The 19,796-nt window shown below is 37.9% G+C and overlaps 1 protein-coding gene across 1 annotated transcript; it reads right to left on the bottom strand.

Moving 5' to 3' along the window:
- Nucleotides 1-751: 751 nt before the first annotated feature.
- Nucleotides 752-19,483, bottom strand: hspa4l (heat shock protein 4 like). Its single transcript, XM_043262196.1, has 19 exons — nucleotides 19,153-19,483; nucleotides 17,141-17,198; nucleotides 16,895-17,035; nucleotides 16,543-16,665; nucleotides 16,352-16,451; nucleotides 13,873-14,006; nucleotides 13,531-13,775; nucleotides 13,243-13,319; nucleotides 12,997-13,148; nucleotides 11,506-11,612; nucleotides 10,480-10,613; nucleotides 9,234-9,430; nucleotides 6,516-6,593; nucleotides 6,251-6,385; nucleotides 4,982-5,107; nucleotides 4,677-4,784; nucleotides 3,570-3,689; nucleotides 2,508-2,669; nucleotides 752-1,679 (listed from the first exon to the last, which is right to left on the bottom strand). Exons 1-19 carry the CDS (start codon nucleotides 19,257-19,259, stop codon nucleotides 1,503-1,505), a joined length of 2,481 nt encoding a protein of 826 aa, XP_043118131.1. The 5' UTR covers nucleotides 19,260-19,483; the 3' UTR covers nucleotides 752-1,502.
- Between the last annotated feature and the right edge of the window lie 313 nt (nucleotides 19,484-19,796).

Here is a 19,796-nt window from a genome sequence, read left to right as displayed (position 1 = left end):
ATCAGATCATAGAATAACACGGAACAAGTCAGTGTATGTCAACATAAAAGTCTTGTTTACTACGGCGATATCATGGTTTTAGTACCTATGCTGTATATTTCAAGAATAATTCCAACTAATGGTAATATGATATTTTTTAAAATCGCAAAAGTGGCTTCTCTTGATGACTAACAGTATAATAGTTCCTGTTAGGTCACAGAAAATCTGGACGAAGGGCAAAAAAAACCAAATATCGAGGAAATCACCTTGAAATTGTCTAAATTAAGTTTTCAGCCATGCATATTAGTAATCAAAATTCAAGTTTTGATATATTTACGGTAGGATATTTGCAAAATATCTTACAAATATCTGGAGCTATCACAACTATTACATAACTCACAGTTAAAATATTTTTCAGTATTTTGATTATGTTAAATAATGTATTTATGTATAAATATTTATTTTACATTTTTATGAATGAACATTAGCGTTACATTAATTCAGTACCCCCTCTAGTTCCACCGGTAATCCCAGTTTGGAAAACTTTTTGTTGAACTATTGTGGCGCATTAATAAATCTTGTGACTTGTTGAGGAATTAATCCAATGTATTTTTATGAAAAAATGCCTGTATTTACAAAATAAATACAAATTAAATAAATAAATGACTTAGAACTTCTATAAACCCTTCTGTTCATGTTTAGTTTTTTGACTATAGAATTACATATAACATTTCTGGCCCTGGCGCAATAATTTAGATGGCAGCAAACGTCATTCAGTCATAAAGGCATGTTTTATTATTTGTGATCATCAAACCTCAAGACTTGATATGGGACTGCATGAAAACTGGGAAAAAAAGGTAATGACCGGCTCAGTACATTCTACTTTCATATGACACTACGGAGCTGAAAGCATTGCAATGTCAACAACAGGAGTGTGTACCTATATCTAAGCACCCATAAATTCAAATTACTAAAATAATATTTACAGGCTCTAGACAACACATCCTTTGGAAATGTATATTAAATACAAATATAAACCATATATTTATATGTATTGCATACATATTTGCTTGTTTTCCCTCAATCTTATCGATTGATCGGACAGTATTTCGATTCATGTTCCCATAACAAGTTACCAAGTGATATGATTCACCTCAAGAATGCCTTTGGGTCTCCCAGAATGCATCACATTGTTCTAGGGATAGCTTTTTGTTAAGAGCGGCAGCATCGTTTCAGCTATTGAACTACGTCTATTCTATATGATCCTATCGTGGTCGTCAAACCGGACTGCGTTTTCCAATACAGCTGCAACATTCGAAGGACAGCCTGATCCAGTCCCTTAATAGGTACAAGAGAAAACCAACAGAGGAGCAGACTTCAACAAACAGATGCACAAATACAGCCAACTGAGTGGTGGACACAAAGAGAATGGTTCCAGCTATTGGTTCGGTGTAAGTCGAAAAGGTTTAATAGTGGCTTAAGTGAGAATGGCAGCAGAATTAGATGGTTGCGTGCGGAAGAGCTCAGTCCACCTCCATCTCTCCAGATGGAGGCTTCGTCTGCTGATTGCCTTTGCTTTCTGCACCTTGCTGTGCTGCGGGGCCGTTGTGTGCCCCGTTGTTTTGGTCTCCCTCTTCTACGGGCTCCTCGGTTTTGGGTTTGGGACGGTTGACGACGGGATTGCAAACATCCTCTAATTCCTGCATTTTGTTACAAAACAGATAGATTTATGATTATATATTAAATCAGGGGTCATCGAGTTCAGTCCTGGGGCTGTGGCTCCTCCAGGAACTGAGCTTGACACGCCTAATCTAGACTGTGTCTGACAAAATAAAAGTCCTGTATCAATATGTTGATACCTATACTGTATATTGTAAGGATACAAAAAATTACTTAATCTTCACATTTTTCAGTAAATTACAGTAAAAGAACAAAACTATTTCCTTTATGTAATTATATGCAAATTTAAAGTAAAACTAGTGCTTTTTGTTTACATAATATGTGTTTACTGTACATGTTTATTATGTATTATATTACAAGCACATGCATATATATACACACACACACATATATATACATATATATATATATAAGAATATAAAGGTATGTTTATATATATATATATATATATATATATATATATATATATATACACACACACACACACACACACACACACACACACAGAGAACACATATTATATAAACAGCTTTTATTTTGGATGTGATTAATCATGATTAATCATTGGACAGCACTAAGTAAAACATTACAGTTTTTGTCATGAGTCAGAATAAAGGCAAATTATTATCATCATCAATCATCACACTAAAGAATTTTTGAGTGCAAAGTGACTGCCTGTCATGAAAATTACAGATCTTTGGCCTTTTTTCAGGGTTCATTTTCTTTATGCAAAATACAATGCCATTTTTAAAATGTCAGTCGGACATGTTTTATTATTCATTAAAGAAACACGTGTGACTGTTGTAATGACGGGCCAAAATGTGTTTTTAATGTAGAAGTGCACCAACCTGAATCTTCTGAATGATCTCTGCTACTTTGACTGCTGGGTCTTGAGCGATCGTGAGCTTGCTTTGGGCGTTCATCTTTGCATTCATCCAGCCTAAAGCTTCACTCACGCTCTTCTCAACAACACCCATCTCCTCAGCGCTCAAGTGCTGGTAGCGCTCGTCCTGCAGGCCAAACGGCGGACATGACCACAGCATTTAATGCATCTCAGCTCCCATTCGTTTCAGTAAAATCATTTTCAGTGCTAAGCATTGTATTATCTTTAATGTAAAAAGCCAATCTACAAGTTACAAGCACAATCCATCTGGGCAACGCTTTATTTTAAGGTGTCATGATGCGGAGGAATTACCTAGTTAGATACTTAGTAGTAGCCACTGTACTTACATGAAATAAAATGTACTTATCATGGAACTAAGTTATGCAACAGTTTAATTACAGTTTGTAATTATGTAGATGTAACAAGCAGCTACTGTTACACATATGTAACAGAATGAGTCTGTTACACATCTACTTACACTTACGTACAATCTTGATACACTTTATATTAAGTAGCTTATGTCTACGTAATTGAATTTATATTTACGTTTTATAAAGTCTGCAACACATGTGACGATCTTTGGTTACATAAGTTGGTGTGTAACAGACTCTGTCTGTTACAAATGTGTAACAGTAGCAGCCTATTACATATCTACATCATTACAAACTGTTCTGTAACTTAGTTGCATGGTAAGTACATTTTGTTTCATATAAGCACAACAGCTAACACCAACTCTCAAATCTCATCTTTTTTGAAGGGAAATGTTTCCCCGAAAATAGCGTGGGACATAAAAAGGTACATTAAATAACTTGTGGATGGTGAAAAAAGTGTAAGTTATGAAAGTAATTAGGCCAGTAGATCTGTGCAAAGGAATTATCCCAAATAAAACCAATTACTGTCTATAAAAAAGGAGGTTGCACATCACTCCAAGGCTTATACAGACACAACAGTCAAGAGCTGTGCTTTGTAGTTGCAAAAACAAAAGCATTTTGATTCATCCACTGTGTCAGCAAGCATTACAGCTTACCTTCTGTTTATACACATCCACCGCCTTCATGAAAAGCTGGATTTTCTTGCCTAGCTCATCGAAAGCTCTGGGTCGACCCTCGTACTCTCTGTACCGCTCTTCGATGGGCTCACCGAACTTCTACAAAAGACAGACAACATCTTGCTGTAACACATTTTTCATGCAAATATTTTTTTTCATGCAAAACAGCACACTTTAGCATAACTTTAAAAAGTTAAACTGCTACAGACTATGCCTGCTCAATTAGTCGAATTCCTAATCATAATTATGATTACAGAATTGTTCTAAGCAGCAGTTACAAGAAAAAAAGTCATGCTTAAGATCTGTTTTTTCTTTCTACATGTTACCTTAAGGGTCTTTTTCCAAGTGTTTTGATGTTAATTTTTAGTTTTAGTTTTTAGTAATACTATCCATATTTTTTACTTTTTAGGTAAAGAAGAAACCAAACCAAAGTGCAGTTGACATTAAGCAATGGTGTAAATCAATGGTATTATTATTTATCTCAAGGGAATTTTTGCCATATTCATACAGCCCTATTACAAGCTACATTTTTCAAGGCTAGGGAAACTTAAAGGCAAAGTTTATCCAAAAATTCTGTCATTAACTATTCACCCTCATGTTGTTCCAACCCTGTAAGTCATTATATAGACAAATTATAACATTTTTCAAGGATTTCAAGACTCTGCAAACTGTCCCTTTAAAGGAAATATACTGAAGTGCAAAATAATTGTAAGATATTCATGCAAATAACCGGATGTTAATTGTGATTAAATAAAAATGTAGTACAAGAAACAGTAGAGAAAGTCCACTCTCTTTATGTAAAATGATCTAGTAAAATATGCTATAAGTTAAAAAGCTATAAGATAAGTGGCTACATATGCAAGTTAAACAAGTTCCTAAAGAGTCTAAATATATCAGTAACTTATAAAATGTACTTAGTTGTTTTGCCATTTCAAGCAAATCTTGTAATTTTGAGTTTAATTGAACCTGCAGTTCTGCAAGTACAGTTTTTTTAAAGAAACACTTTTAAGATACAAGTGCGAAAATTTCACAGAATGAGATAAGTCATGCTGAAAGAGAAAAAAAAAGAAATACTAAAGCACCTACTTTGAGTTCAGACAGTTTGTCCTGATAGATTTCTTTCTCCTGGTCTTCTCCTTCTTCATACAGCCAGTTCTCCGTTTCTTCAAGCATTATGGTAAGTCGGTTGCTCTCCTTCAAAAGGAGAACATAGTAAGTTTTTTACCTGAGCTTCGTTTCGGTAGCTGAGTATTTACAATGTTCCGTATGAAATGATTTGAGATTCTGTGAACTGCAGAACCGAGGTAGATTATGCGGAAAACAAAGCAAAAGCTCCCTAGTGTCTTGAATGAGAGCAACAGCTCCAAATAACAAAGAGATTATGTGCTCACATCTTCAGTAACGTATTTCTCATAGATGCCGCACAGTTTGTCTCTCAGGTCGTAAACGTACTCCTCCACAGCATTTTTAGCATCATTCCTCTCCTTCTCCAGCTTGTCCTGTATGATCATTTTTTTCTGTAAGAGAGAATGTAGTGAACATATATTTACAAACTGGATCACTGTAACGCAAAAATTCTCAAACGCTATGATTATCCAGGCTCACGCGTAAATCAAAACCTAATCCTAACTCTACAGTAAGTACATTTTTACCTATTATTACTCATTATTAACATAAAATGACACTGTAACAAGGACGGGTAAAATAAACCATAACCTTATTCAGATTATAAATAAGACATCAAACATACCCTTGTGAAAAACAACTGTGCTTAACTGTATTTAATGTGCATATTTACTGTACTTCAAATCCTAAACGTATCAAACTTAAAAAATGTACTTCCGAGATTGCACTATCATCACTTTATGTCTTAAAAACGTTTTTAGAAAGTGAACTTTGTTATAATAATACTTGAAATATAATTCAACTGTGCTGTCATTCGATATTGCATTTAAAATCAACACATTTGAAATGTTCTAAATTGCAATTTCATAATTAGAAATGTCATATGTTATGAAAGCTTATCAATATCTTTCAGTTTGGAACTAGGTAACGTAATACAAATTTAGTTTATAATAAAAAAAGATAAACACAAAAAGACCAAGAATGCGCATTATTAAGAAACTTTCAGTTCGTGATTTATACAGTAGCATAAAGCTGTAATGGCAAAATTCAGCCTTGATTAAAGAGCTTTAACGTGTGAGATTACACAGCATTTGTTTTGTTTTTTTAAAGCTAAAGGATGAACTAGTAAGTGTAGAACATGACTCTAATGCCTAGAGCTGTGCTGTCGCTTCACTGACGAAATGATCTACTAATATCTTTTCCCTGAGGTCTGAATTGAGCTCTGTCATGGATATTTAGGGCAACCGCTAAATCCCTCATATGAGTTTAGCAACATGCACAGTACAAGATACAGTCGGTTCAGCTGGCAAGTGCAGTATCTACCAAGAGACAGATGTAGTGAGTATGCATTAAAAAAAAAAAAAAAAACAATTCTGCCTAAAGTGCAGAAGATGGGGCTCCAATTTGAGATGGGAATCAAAAATGAGCAGGGTGGAAAAAGAGGGCTGCTTTGAACTGAGCTGAACTGCATCAGGCGCAACAATCTACGTGTTCTCCAGGGAACTGAGGCAGACTGAAAGCGAATTATGGCTTACTTCGTATTCAACGAAGTTGTTGAGCACGTCTCCGTCCAGCTGTCGGGTGGTGTTGGCCAAAATGGGCAGATCAACACTCTTCACTTTTGACTTGGCTTTGCTACTGCTTGCACCTTGGTCTTGTTTATCGCCATCCTTTAAGAAAAGATAATACACACGGTTATCAATAAACAGACACAGATAGATAGATAGGTAGATAGATAGATAGATAGATAGATAGATAGATAGATAGATAGATAGATAGATAGTACTGAAAAACTTGTACCTTACTACCAGAGTTATTTATCTTTTCCTCTTCGGTGGGCTGTTCTCCTTGGCCTTCCTGGTCCACCTGCATTTTATTCTATTAACAAAAGCATAAACACGACATGGTGATCTGATCCTGCATCTTCACCGTCTACAACATTCATTTTCTGACAGTGCTAAAAGCCAACTGCAAAACAAGCAAATACAGCCTTAAAATGAATGACTGAACACGTAACGCAGCTGATGTACTCTGCTTCAAAACATCTTTCACTCGGCTTCATGTATTATGCATTAGTCTGTGTATCCTTGTGCAGTCACCTGTATTGTATTGCATCCTTGAATGCTGCTTACTAACAGATTAATTAGTATTTGGGAGGAACGAGTATTTTCTTCTAATTAATTTGACAAAAATGCATTCAATTTATCAAAAGTGACGGCAAGGACAGTCACGTGGCAAACGGTTTTTAAATAAACTCTGCATATTTGAACTTGCTAATCATCAAAGAATCCTGAAAAATATACATTAATTTTGCCCAAAAATATTGATAACAGCATTGATGATAAATGAATATATATATATATATATATATATATATATATTGACTCGAACATCACCCCGTCCTTTGTTCGCGCCAGGCTGAGGGTGTGTTCGACGTGGTGCTCAGGTCTGGCGGCGTGTGTGACGAGGCACACATCTTGTCACCGTCGCCGTTAAATACCTGACCGCTCTCCTCGGGACCGGTCTCTTCCCCGTGCATGCACGCTGGTGTCCTCGTGGGCCAGGAAGGGTTGATGGACCTCACCCGCCGTGAAGCGCGTGTATCCTTCCAGGCTGCACAGAGCTCATCCTCTGCCGCCCGAATCCTTGGACCAGAAAAAGGGGCGTGTGCTCCGCCCCTTACCTGGACCCTTCCCCTGGAACAGAACCTTACTTTCCCGCGGCGCACGACGAGGACACCAGATCCCCTTTTATTTGGACACTTTTCCCATGGACACTTTATTTTGTATTATTATTATTTTGTCAATAAAAGCCTCTCCGAGGCCTGAATGACTGTGTTTCGCTGGCTCCTCCCGTCACAGTGGTGGAATTTGACAAAACAGTGGGCATCTGATGAATTTGGTACCCATCAAAGGAGTGACTCCCAGCCACCAGGAAGGGTAAGACAGTCATTTACCCGTGGCTGGTTGAGCATTCCGACTAATTCCCGGTTTTCCCGGTGCGAAATTGCCCGAAGGAATCCCTGCCCGCCCCATCCGATGGTTGAGGAAGGTAGCACTCCTGCGTGGGCGACCGCCTGACGGGTCAAAGGAATGTGACGAGTCGGCTGCCCCTCCTCTTTATTGTCACCATCACCCCGTCCTTTGTTCGCCGCCCTTCACCAGGCTCCCGCGGGAGTGGGTGTGTTCGAAAAAGGGGCGTATATCATCAGGTTTTGCCCACAAAGGGGATATTGTCACCGTCAGCATTGATCTCCTCGATATATTCCCCGCATATATATCCTATAGGAAGGGTATGGATATATATATATATATATCCAGGCTATATACAGATATCCCATCTGCCGCTATATATATATATATATACCAATAAAGGGGGACAAGAATTATTATTTACCTGGACCCTTAACAGAATAACCTTCACTTTCCCAGAATTCCCCCTTTTATTTGGACACTTTTCCCATGGACACTTTATTTTGTATTATTATTATTTTGTCAATAAAAGCTTCTCCGAGGCCTGACGCCACGCCCACTGTGTCAGGCTGGCTCCTCCCGTCATATATATATATATATATATATAACAGTTATTTCCAGTTAACAGATTTTATTTCAGCTTTGCTGTCACAGGATTTATACAGTTTTATGAAGTTATCTATAAAGTTAGTTTAATAATAATAATTAAATAATTTGATTAGGAGTGATTTGATGAGTGCAAACGTTAGTAAATCATGTCGCGTGATTAATTTGAATACTCTCCCCCGGTTAATTTTTAATCTGAAAGGGAAACTTCAAGAAATGCCTATTCAGTAAATATTGTACTCCAAAAAACAATATTTTAAATAGAAATGTGTTACATTTTTTTCTAAATACCTATACAATGTTATTTAGGAACACTGATTTTAGGCTTCTCATAAAAAAATGCTAAATGCTTGAAACTGCTTTTTAGGCAAATATAAATTACGCCTACATGTGTTACATCTTGCATTAATACGCTTCACAGTATATGTACTAACTGATTGATGTTATAACTGTGCACCTGACCAGTAACTTACCTTCCAGCGTATTAAGATATTTTAGATTTTGGCCTAGTTTAAACACTGCTGTGCCAAATTACAGCTGTTGATGGCATGTCAGAAGCCTGGTAAGCTAAATAAAGTAAGCCCTAACGTACGAATGACAGCCCTCCTCCTCTCCCAGGACAGAGGTGTCATTTTCAAGGCAGTGAGCTTAAATTAGTGACAAAGAGCAAAAACACTCTTCTGATTTGAACCATAATGCTGTGCCTGCGCATCTACTCATGTTTCAAGGAACAAAGAAAGTCATTCAGGTTTGAGCAACGAGAAGATGAGCGAATGATGACAAAATGAGCATTTTTGGTTGAACTAATCGTTCAGAACTTTCTCCTTAAAGTCTCTTCCGCAATGGAATGGCAAAATTCCACAAATCTACAATTAGATGAATTTGTAATTAAACTTATTTATCCAAAGAATGAATACATTTGTCAGTCAGTGCCTCTTACCTGATCCTCAGGCCTGCCTTCATTCTGTACAGTCGGTTCCGTGTCCATCTGCACATCCTCTGCCTCTCCTTTCTGCTTCTCTATCAGAGAGGCGCTGGACACGCTGAAGATGCCGTGCATGTTCACACGCACTTTCACCTTGACCTTGGAACTGTCCCCATCGGGCTGCGGCATGACATTCTGTATGGTAAAGCGGCCTGACCGCAACAGAAAAATGATCAAAAATGAAAAGAAAATTCAAGACAAGGGAAATTTTTCCCTGCACAATTACACGAAATCGGTTGTGATGTGAAAATGAATGAAAAGTGTCTAAAAAAATGTATTTACACAGAAAATAACATTTTCGTTCACTCTGTAAAATAACTAATAACATGTAAAATTAACAATATGGGTGTTATTTAAATATTTTCGAAACATTACAGTAATTCTCATTTTTCATACGGACAAATACTGTTTTTTATAGAGTATTTTTCTTAAATGACATAGAAATTACAAAAATAATGGGGATAATAATAAATAAATAATATAAATCATAAAATAATTATTGCAGCAACAGCTGGCAATTTAAAAATGTAAGAATTAAATAAAAATATATTCATTTCATTATTACAAACACTTATTTAATTTAAATCAAGTGCAAAAACCTTTACATATTGTTTTATTCAACGTTTACAAAAAAAAATACTGTTATTTTACAGATATTTCCTAAACAAACAAACATTTTCACTTAAAAAAGGGGAAATAGGTTTGGGGAAAATATTGCCCCGTAAAAGAAAAGTTGATTTCTGGTCGTGCCATATGGGGAGTGTATTAGACCCTCACACACTGACATACATTACACTCAGTATGGAGAGAGTGTATGATGTAAAGGGAATTAGCGCTTTGGGGACGTCATGTCTCAGTCCTAATTACCTGGCTGGTAGGTGTATTTTGACACCTCTGTGACACTCCCCTGAGATTAGGCCTGACCCTAACCCACTTCAGTTAGTGTGTTAAAGATATAACAGGTGCTCGGACACAATGGATCACAATGCTGAGGGCATTCTTAATCAAATGAGGCCATGAACGACTATTTAAAGGTCCCCTGGGCTTCGCACCAGAGTGATAAGTTCTCATTTTGCTCGTAAATTAGGCTAGAGCTGACTCAAACTCAAAGCGAATCATTCTATAGCGTTTCCCATAGAAGCTTTAAATAAAGTCTGGTTTTAGAATGCCATGACAGAAGATGCCACACAGTAATACACACCTATTCTGCCATCCGGATAGGGCAGCTCATGCGGAGTACTATAGAATGCTTCCAGGTCGAAAGGTTCCTTCTTGTGAAAGGTGATGACTTTGGAGAAAGGTGCTGCATGGTTCTTACTGTACACCTCACATTCCCTGATGACGAGTCACAATGAAATCAAGCATTAACCGTTTGTATTTCTTTCGTTGAAAACTTACAATCGATTATTACACTTTTTTTTATAATTCATGTGCCCTCGTAATCTTTAATCTAGTGCTGTCAAACGATCAATCGTGAAAAAAAATTGTTTACATAAAATGTGTACCGTGTATATTTATTATGTGTATATAAATACAAACACATGCTTGTAAAAATGTAAGAAATGAGAAATGATTATATATTAAATAGATTTATATACAATATAATAATATAATTTTTTTTCGTAATTGACGCTGTGTGTATTTATATATACATAATATACACAGTACACATACATCTATTATGTAAAAAAACAAAATTTATATGATTAATCGTCTTACAGCACTACTTTAATGAAGTTTTAATATCTCCCTCAAGCAAACCTGTCAGTCATGTGCGCAACATTTCCAGCAATTATCAAACAAAAATGACGAACAATGATGAATTGTTTCATTGCTACTTTACATGGCTTTACTATGCATTTGCTTTTAGGAGGATATGGTTGCTAGGTGCTTGCCAGTTGGTCTGTTTTATTTTCTCATGCCTAGATGGCTTAGGTCCCTTCTGTCATGTAAGTCTTTTTATGGCCCACCAGGTGCAAATCAAATTGTGATTGCCAAGAAATGTAATATCACACCTCTCCGCAATAAGCCGCGTGACTGGATGCATCGTTCATTGAAACTATTCTCTGATTCTTTAGGTTGGTGGTTTGTTCTTTAATTTAGGCTTTGCTTGGAGAGCCCAAAAAATAATCACTTTGTGAAGAGAATTACTGAAACGCAATATGCTTCGTTTAGAAACCTGCGCTGGATTCAAACAGTAAAATGGTTTAAACGTGAAGGCTCTTACCCGACACTTTCATCTGTCTGAGACTTCCAGCGAAGAGTAATCGGGAAGGGAACTGCGTCTGTAATGGAGAACTCTCGGACTTTGAAGGCTGGAGACAGGATTGCACACTTACCACACAAACACACACACACACACACACGCGCATAAGCACAAAAAATAAACATTTATGATATACAAGCAAATGCAGTTACATAAGCTGTCTAAATAGGGTATTAGTGCAAGGAATCAGAGACAGCGTTGCATGGTAATCCATGCATACATCACACAGATTTCATCTTGTTTCTTCACCTCTCCCACAGACTCCACAGACACCCCGGGGAACTGGCATGAGTATTGTTCGACTCTTCTGTATCACGCTCTCACACCTCTGCTGTTCCTGGGCTGACATCTATAATTCCTGTTATCAAGGCCATTTTAAGTGCTATTGATGGGTTTGTTCGGATTATGGGCTTTAAGTAGGGCTTTATGAATTTTATGTATTTAAAACTGTATGTCCTTTTTAACTAGGGATGCTCCAATCCAATATTTGTATTGGGTAACAACGTCAATACTGAATACATTTCTAGATTGGTATCTGTGACAATATGCCCAATCTGTTTTACAATTGCAGGATTATTGGCCCACTGGCGTTGATGAGATTAACTCTTTAGGTACCGAACGACAAGATGTTTTTCGATACTCTATGGTATCGAGGCAATTCAGTCAGTACCTAAAAAGTATTGAACACCATCCCCAGCACTACCTATAAGACTTTCGTTCATCTTCAGACACAAATATTTATTTCTGATCAAACCTAAGCTCTCTGACCCTGATGAGCCTCAGATTTTATCACAGGTCTTATGGGTTAGGAACGACGTGAGGTTGAGTATTTAATGAGGGAATTTCTATTTCTAGGTCAACTAATGCTTTATTAGTTTCAATTTCTGATATATGTTTTTTTTGAGCACACTCATCTGAAGCCCGTGCACAGAAAGCCTGCATCACATGGCATGTGAGTATTAAACTATTTTCTCTGTCATGCCTTATTAAGCTTAAAAACATGTCTGTGTCGGTTATTTTTGTGAATATAAACACCAGGGAAAGAAATTGCATGTTTAGAGTGGCTCCGTAATATACAGTAAATAAATCAATACATCCACTGGGACTATAAATGGTGTTCTGCAAACATCTGTGCAGCCGACATGCAACAACTCAACTGTGCAGCATGATTTGCTTGAATGTTCACCATGATGTAAAAACGTGTTTATCGTTGTTTCTTGCTAAAACACAATTGCGGCGCCATGGGCGGAAACTTCGATATTAAGAGACGGTGCTATTACAGTAAGATCTCTTTTCTACATCACAGCAGGGGAAATGAAATCTGAGCGACTTGTTTTTTTCACAAGTTTGCAGAGAAAGAAATTACCGGGTTGTTCTGTTATACGTTTTCACCACAGACCCAATTATAGCACTTAAACACTGAAAAAGTCAATTTCAAGCAGTCTGTTTTACCTGTAACGCACATCCGCGTGCTACAGCCTCGTCTGCGTTCAGTGTGGTGCTGATGTCTTTGCCGAAGAACTTTGAGATTCTCTCCTTTATGGTTGGGATTCTGGTGGCTCCGTCCACCACCTCAATGGCATAGATCTCGTCTCTGCTAAGCTCTGTTCCAGGACGAATGCAAATTAGCAATGGATTTAAATTGCACATCGGTGATGATTGATTCATTGGCGAACTAGGCCATCGGCTGCTGCTTACTTGATTGTTCCATGACCGATTTCAATGGCGCCTCCACTCTCATCAAGAGATGAGCACACATCTCTTCAAACTGAGGCCTGTGTCCAATCACAATGACATGTTTCTGCTTAAACCATCAATCCAACTATTTTCCATTAAGCCTGGAATGCTTAATTTGCATGTATTTCATTTACAAACACTTTCCACCTACCTACAACAGCTAATAATTCTAGTATTTATGAAAAGGTTATGTAAACGATCAGGTAACAGTACTTCGGTAGTCAAAACTTTTAAAAACAACCGAATTACCTGTTCATTTTCCCATGGACATCAATGTCATTCATGAAGCACTCGATGTTGAGAGGGAGGTCAGAAGAGTTTGCACTCATGAGTTTCTTCAGTTTCTCACACTCCTGATAGAGCCTTAGAAGAGCTCTTGGGTTGTCCTTAACATTGAGTTTGAAGCGGTTTTTGAAGTCTTCGCAGAAATATTCCACAAGCATTTCATCAAAGTTGCGTCCGCCCAAATATGGGTCAAATGATGTTGCCAAGACCTGAAAGAAAGAAGGCTCCGATAATACCTTTGAAAAAGGATTAAACATTGTTCTTTGAAGTAAACGTATCCCATAAAAAGATACAAATACCACAGACCTTCAATTTTCCCTTGTTAAAGGAAGCAATAGAGACTTGATAAGATGAGTGTCCTATGTCAACAAACACAACATTACGGGGTTTCTCCTCTGGGTTTGGCAAGTCTTGTTTATAGATGCCGTAGGCCAAGGCCACTGCAACAAGAATAACAAAAAATAACAACATGTGAGAGCACTTCTAAAAATAATTTGTCAAAATATCCAATTAACATATTAAACAACAATTCTGTATATCTGTTGTACTATTAACGTCAATAGAACTTCGCCATGATTACAAAATTAAAATAAGGAGCCATGATCTACTTTTGGGTTTAACTGCTGTGGTTAAGTAGCTTTTGGCTAAAATGTACTAAATGAGTCATAAAAAAGCATTAATGGATTCTCATGCCGTGTTCCATTTTGTTGGAATTTGGAAATTCCAAGTTCCGAGTAGTAATTTAAATCGAGTTTGAGTTCTGTATGGCTGTTCATATAGTGCATCAACAGAAGGGAAACAGTAGTAATATGTATGTCTCAATAAACTCAGTGGTGCACACAGTACTATACAACCTCTATTTACCGACATTTATGGATACTACGACATTATCTGTGTGAAAATACCACTTTTTATGTATTTTTAATCAACTTGTATTGCTAACCATCTCGTCTGTCTTGTTTTTTCTGACTTCTGTTCTACACGTACATCTCAAAAAAAATTTAATATTGTGGAAAAACATATTTTTTGCGCCTTATTTCAAAAAGTGACATTTTCATATGTATATTTGTGATTCATTAGAAACAAAGTAAAACATTTTAAAAGTGTTTTTTTGTTTTTATTTTGATGATTAGAGCTTACAGCTCACGAAAGTCAAAATACAGTATCTCAAAATATTGGAATATTTCCTAAAATCAATCAAAAAAGTATTCGCAATGCAGAAAGGTTCAGGTTCTTCAAAGTATGTTCATTTCTGCACTCAGTACTTGGTCTGAGCACACTCCTCTGGCACAAACTCCAGCATCAGTGAGGAGTGAATGGAAGAGATCAGTCTGTGGCTCTGCTAAGACACTATTGAGCTCTTCTGAATTGTTGGATCAACTGTTTCTCATCTTTCTCTTGAAAATATACCATAGACTCAACATGGGCTTTAGGTCATGCATTTTGGCTGGCCAATCGCGCACAGTAATATCATGGATAGCAAACAGTTTTGAAGTGGTCTTGTCAATGTTGGCATGCATTGACTTGACTTGATGAAACACAATGGACAAACACCAGCAGATGTCACAGCACCCCAAGCCATCACACGCTTTATAAACCTCACACTGGACTTCAAGCAGCTTGGTTTCTGTGCCTCTCCAGTCTTCTTCCAGACTCCAGACCAAAATTTACTTTTATCTGAATAGAGGACCTTGGACCACTGAGTAACAGTCCAGATATTTTTTGTCCTTAGCCTAATTCTAACAAGCTCTAATAATCAAAATCGAAACAAAACAAAACATTTACCTAATTCCTTACTAAATCGGCTGGTTTCGACTACTGAGTTACCATGAACATCAAATAGCCTAGTTTATGCTGACTTATTATTCGTAGTAGCTAATATCCTGCTTGAAATTGTTTCCATGAAATGGCTGAAGGAGAAGTTAGCAGTAAAAACCGCTCTGTGCAGTTATTCAAACCACTTGTGCATAACACAAACAACTGTTTAGTTACCCAACAGGGAGCACTGGCCAACAATATTATTACTGCAAACAGTTACTCTGTCGAGAAGAAAACATCATTACACAAGGGAAAGAAAATGTAATCACTTGATTCATGAATCGTGTTTTTGTCAATTACACATTAATTTTGCTTCCGCAACACCCTCACACATACAGTGAGATCAGGGGACTGGCAACCTAAGAAGGGGTAATTATTGTCATGACAGCAATAATGAGAGAGAAAGAGAGAGAAACAGTTAACATTTAGCCCCTACATTTAAGCTCTTGGTTCAGACATGCTTTGTATAAGCAGCTCATCTATGGCCCAAGTCTGAACTCTTTCCTCACTTCTGTTACTGTTAAATGAACTGAAACACTGAATGCGTTTGGCAAAAACAGGTATCATAGGACAATATTTTTTTGGTATTTTGAGCAACTTGCAGATCAATGCTGCTTTCAGATGATAATGTCTGATGTGATGAAATGGTTCAACCAGTTCACTAAGAAACTGGACATCTGAGGCTTTGGATTTCAAATAATTATGTAGTAAATAATGTTTCGTTTCTTGACCAGACTGATCATTTTGCTTCATAAAACCTTGATATATTGTTACAAGCCACAGGTATTAAATTTAGGTTTCTTGAATATGATTTTGCGTTTAAGAATCGCCAAGGACCACAAAAAAAACTTCTTTCTACTCAAGAAAAAAGTCATCTACATGAGAGCAAATTTTTATGCCAGGTGAACTGTCCATTTAAAGAGCTGTTTCTACCTCATTTAATGTATAAACATTAGTTTCGTCTGACCTGCTGTTGTGTCATTAATTAGCCTCAAGCAGTTCAGGCCAGCAATCTGAGTTGCATCCATCAGGGATCTCCTTTCTACATCCGTAAAGAAGCTGGGGACCTGGAGAAAGGCCAAAGATGTCAAAGAGATGACAGCCATGTCACGAGCACTACTGGAAATATGCTAGGTTCAGTGATTTAGAAGCACTCACAGATATCACACAGTCCACCACAGGCTTCTTCAAGGCATGCTCAGAAGTTTCTTTCAGCTTGGTGAGCAGCATGGCGGTCATCTGCTCGATGGTAAACACCTTGTCCTCGTTCAGATAACGTACCTGTGACCGTGCAAATGTAAGACCATCTCTAGCATGTTCAGCATTCATAGAAATTTCATTGTTTTTGAGAACACTGTATTCCTGAAAGAATCGTGTAATTTGCACACAACTACTCATGTTTTGTCTGTGTATCTCTTTGTATGTTTTCGTTCAAAACAAGTTAAATTGTGCCATCGTCAATAGCAATAGCAATAGATTTCAAAAGTGATGGCAAAACACAGCATATCACCTTTATTCCAGCGCTGCCATTGTCCAGTTTGTGAAGGCTGTAAGGCAACTTGGATTTTTCCCCTTGAACAAATTGGTCATCGAACGCTCGACCGTGAAACTTCTTAAAGCCATGAACCGTGTTCTTAAAATTAGTTATGATCTGTAGGGGGCATATTTACTGGTTAATATCCACCTAATTTTATAATTTAGCAAACATTTCAAAGGTTAATAAATCAGAAAGCGTGAAATGAACAGCAATTAGTACCTGACTTTTAGCAGCATTTCCAATGGTCCGGTTTTTAGAGGCCAGAGAAATGCACGCTCTGTTGGAAAAGACGACACGTTCATGAATGTGCCATGCATTGGGACGACACATTTCCAAGTTGATGCTTTGTAGAACATGCATGTGCGGCGGCGTGCGGATCAGCACCTTGGACAGCGTCTTCGCTTCGAGTCTTTTCTGAGTCACACACCATGTTAAGGTGCAAAATAAGCTTTCGAGATTTGAAAAAGCATGTCAAGACGGCTAGCGACTGGAGGACTTCAATATAATTTCTCACAGGAGTCAGCAAGGTGACTTCTGCCGTTTCATAACCGCTAGAATTATGATAGTGGAAATTATTTATAAAAATGAAACAGGCTATCGACTGAGAAAAAAGCCCAGCTCGTTTGGATTCATGTGGATTTAGCTGTTGAAATGTTCAATATACATAAGGCTTTTATACATAGATGCAACCTCATACTTCCATTTGTTCACAAAACGTGTAATTGCTAAAGTACCAATCAGTACAGATACAATATTTTGTGAATTCACTTCACTATTATAGAATGCATAGAAAAAGACTACTAGATGTTTCAAACTCATTTTCAGACCTATCTACTGGATTGTCACTAATAGAAAGAACATTTTTCACAAATAGATAGAAAGATAGATTTATAGATTTACAGTTGTGGGCTTGTTGACTCACAACGGGTAAAATACATCCAGAAGACCTTAAAATATAATGGTGTCCCCATTTAATCATTCAAATCTTTTCAAAACATCTGTGGAAAATAAAAGATAATTTGAGAAAGGTTTTAAAAGTGGGGGTCAATGCTTATTAAAACCACGTGGTTATCAACATTCTTCAAAATAGTTTCTTTTGCGCTCCACGTTAGAAAGACACGCAGCTCAGGAAATCTGAACCTGGATAAAAGCATCTGCCAAATGCATAAATGTTTTGAAACAAAACAGCATTATGTCTAACATCTCTAATTTCAAAAAATGAGTAGCACTTTATCTTCTCTCAGGATATAGCCAATGTCTAATAATTATTATTATATGTATTAACTGACATCAAGTATTGAGTTTTGGTGCGAAGAGTGAGGGTTTTAGCTTTCATATATTGTCATAAATCAAATAAAAGCCTATGGAAATGAAAGCTACATTCGCGTAATGAGCATTCTATCATCTCTGATTCATATTAATGCAATTGTCGCTGTTTTAAAACCGATGGCAGGTAAAGTTGTGGGACGTGTTATATCCAATTATATTTCAGGAATCAGTGTCATCTGTAACTAGTGTTGCAGGATAAACTGAGGATGCGCTAACAACATAATTCGATTTGAGTAAGCACCGCAGTGACCCCCTACAACAGCTCGATTGCGATTTCCTTTAAAGCCAATTGAGTCTATGAGAAAAATTCCAACAAACTGTCTAATTTCAATTCATTTATTTTGATTGCATGTGCTGCCGCGCCCAAACGGGCGTGTGGATTTGTCGACCGAACGACCGGCACGAGTCCTCGGTCACGGTCTCGTGGATTCACCCCACGAAGGGTGTCAGATTATACCGTTCACGTGCGGTGCTCGTGCGCCGCATGCGCTCGTGAAAAGCCACAAACAGTCGATCTAATCCTTTTCGCGAGCGACTGGACGCGTGAACGACGGGTGGGAATTACGCCGTGCATGCCTCTCGTTCACGTTATCAAGCGAGGACCTCGGCGTTCTCGTGGTAATAAGCTAATTAGATAAATATGAGCGCAAAACAGCCCGCTTTAGCGTTGCTCTCAGACACGTTTCGGGGCGTAACGGACACCGATGAGACTACGGCGGTTGGCGCTTGACAAACGCTCGGAATTTCGCGCAAAAATGGAGATGCGCGGAGGCTTAGCATGTTTCGGACAAAGTCGCGGGAGCGTAATGCACTGGGATCGGGAACACGGCCAGCTAGGCAACAGCAAACGTTGCGTAACAACACACAGCATCATTTTACAGGGATGGCAATGCTATACTTACGGAGTGCATCTGTCACTGTATTCATTTGCAATGGTTTCAATGCCGCCGCTCCTGGCAACAGCGATGTAACAGTTCTGGAAACCCACATCAATTCCCACCACAGACATGTTCAGTCCTTATTTCTTTATTCTTAACACCTCCGGTCCAGTTTTAACAGTGCAGCTGGGTGAGAACACAACACCCCTATTCTACAGTAAGTGCGCTAGAAGAATTACTCGCTATTATGTAAGTCGGGCTTTTTATAGATAATTCTTGCTCTCTAATCCTAGCAGAGAACGCTTCTACTGCATTCTTGCAGCCTCCACTGATATTGTCAACCGGCAATATGGGTAAACCTGCGCATTTGTCAAGAGGCTGGAAATCAGCCAAGCCCCGCCCGCGGGCGGCTCTGATTGGCTACTGGACGTCAACCGGCCGTTCGATTGGCGCAGCGTCCCAGATAAGAACGAAAAATCTAGAACCTGGCGAAAGAAGCTCGCATTTTTACGTCACTGGGAATGACCGTGCAGTTAAACGACCTATGAGAAAGTCAGGGGTCCATCGCTGGATGCGGTGATGGAAATAACTAAATAAATAAACAGGACTGTATTAAGAATAAATGGATGTAATTAGCGCTCCACCTTTTAATGGAAAACAGACTGAAA

This window comes from Puntigrus tetrazona, chromosome 17, assembly GCF_018831695.1.
Source record: "Puntigrus tetrazona isolate hp1 chromosome 17, ASM1883169v1, whole genome shotgun sequence".
Lineage (NCBI taxonomy): Eukaryota > Metazoa > Chordata > Actinopteri > Cypriniformes > Cyprinidae > Puntigrus > Puntigrus tetrazona.
This window is presented reverse-complemented; position numbering and strand designations above follow the sequence as displayed.